This window comes from Eimeria tenella, genomic scaffold (genome assembly GCF_000499545.2).
Source record: "Eimeria tenella Houghton genomic scaffold, Eth_scaff1956, whole genome shotgun sequence".
NCBI classification, from domain to species: domain Eukaryota; phylum Apicomplexa; class Conoidasida; order Eucoccidiorida; family Eimeriidae; genus Eimeria; species Eimeria tenella.
The window spans coordinates 466-1,083 of NW_013541798.1; the positions used below are offsets into that span (position 1 = coordinate 466).

Here is a 618-nt window from a genome sequence, read left to right on the forward strand (position 1 = left end):
AGCAGCAGCTGCTGGCAGCAAAGGAGGAGCTGGAGGACGCTGCTGCGCTGCAGCAGCAGGACGAGGCGGACGGCGCTGCAGCAGCAGCAGCAGCAGCAGCGCTGCTGCCGGAAGAAGCAGCAAAGGAAATGGAGGCCCTGGAGCTGGAGCTGGAGCAGCTGAAGCAGCAGAGGTCGCAGCTGGAGTCCATTTATAAACTGAAGCAGCAAATTGCAATTGGAGAAGCAGCAGCAGCAGCAAAAGCTGCTGCTGCAGTGTCGCTGGACCGGCGCTGCAGCAGGCCGCTCGGGGTGTACAGACACATCGCGCTGCTGCGCAGCAAGTTCCTGGAAAGCGGCAGCAGCAGCAAAGCAGCAGCAGCAGCAAAACTCAGCAGCAGAATCTCCGAAATCCTCGGAGGCTCAAGAAGGGTCTGGCCAGGGGCCCCCTGGCGGAGAGAACTTGAGCTGCTGCTGCAGCAGGAGCTGCTGCAGGCCGAGCTGGGGGCCCTCAGCAGCAAAATTCAACGCAAACAATTTGCTGCTGCTGCTGCTGCTCAGGGGCCCCTCTCCAGGGCCCTCGAGGGCCTCCGGGGCTCTTCGGCGCGGGCGCTGCGCTGGACAGCTTCGCTGTTGCGGT

General features: G+C 63.1%; 1 protein-coding gene across 1 annotated transcript in view; it reads left to right on the forward strand.

Moving 5' to 3' along the window:
* Positions 1 to 128: 128 nt before the first annotated feature.
* The window catches only part of ETH_00041010 (uncharacterized protein), a gene marked incomplete at both ends in the record, with an annotated part of 597 nt that continues 107 nt past the window's right edge, over positions 129 to 618 (forward strand). Inside the window, one exon of the mRNA XM_013374135.1 lies at positions 129 to 616. Coding sequence (XP_013229589.1) covers positions 129 to 616 — 488 coding nt within the window. The remainder of the gene's footprint in view (positions 617 to 618) is intronic.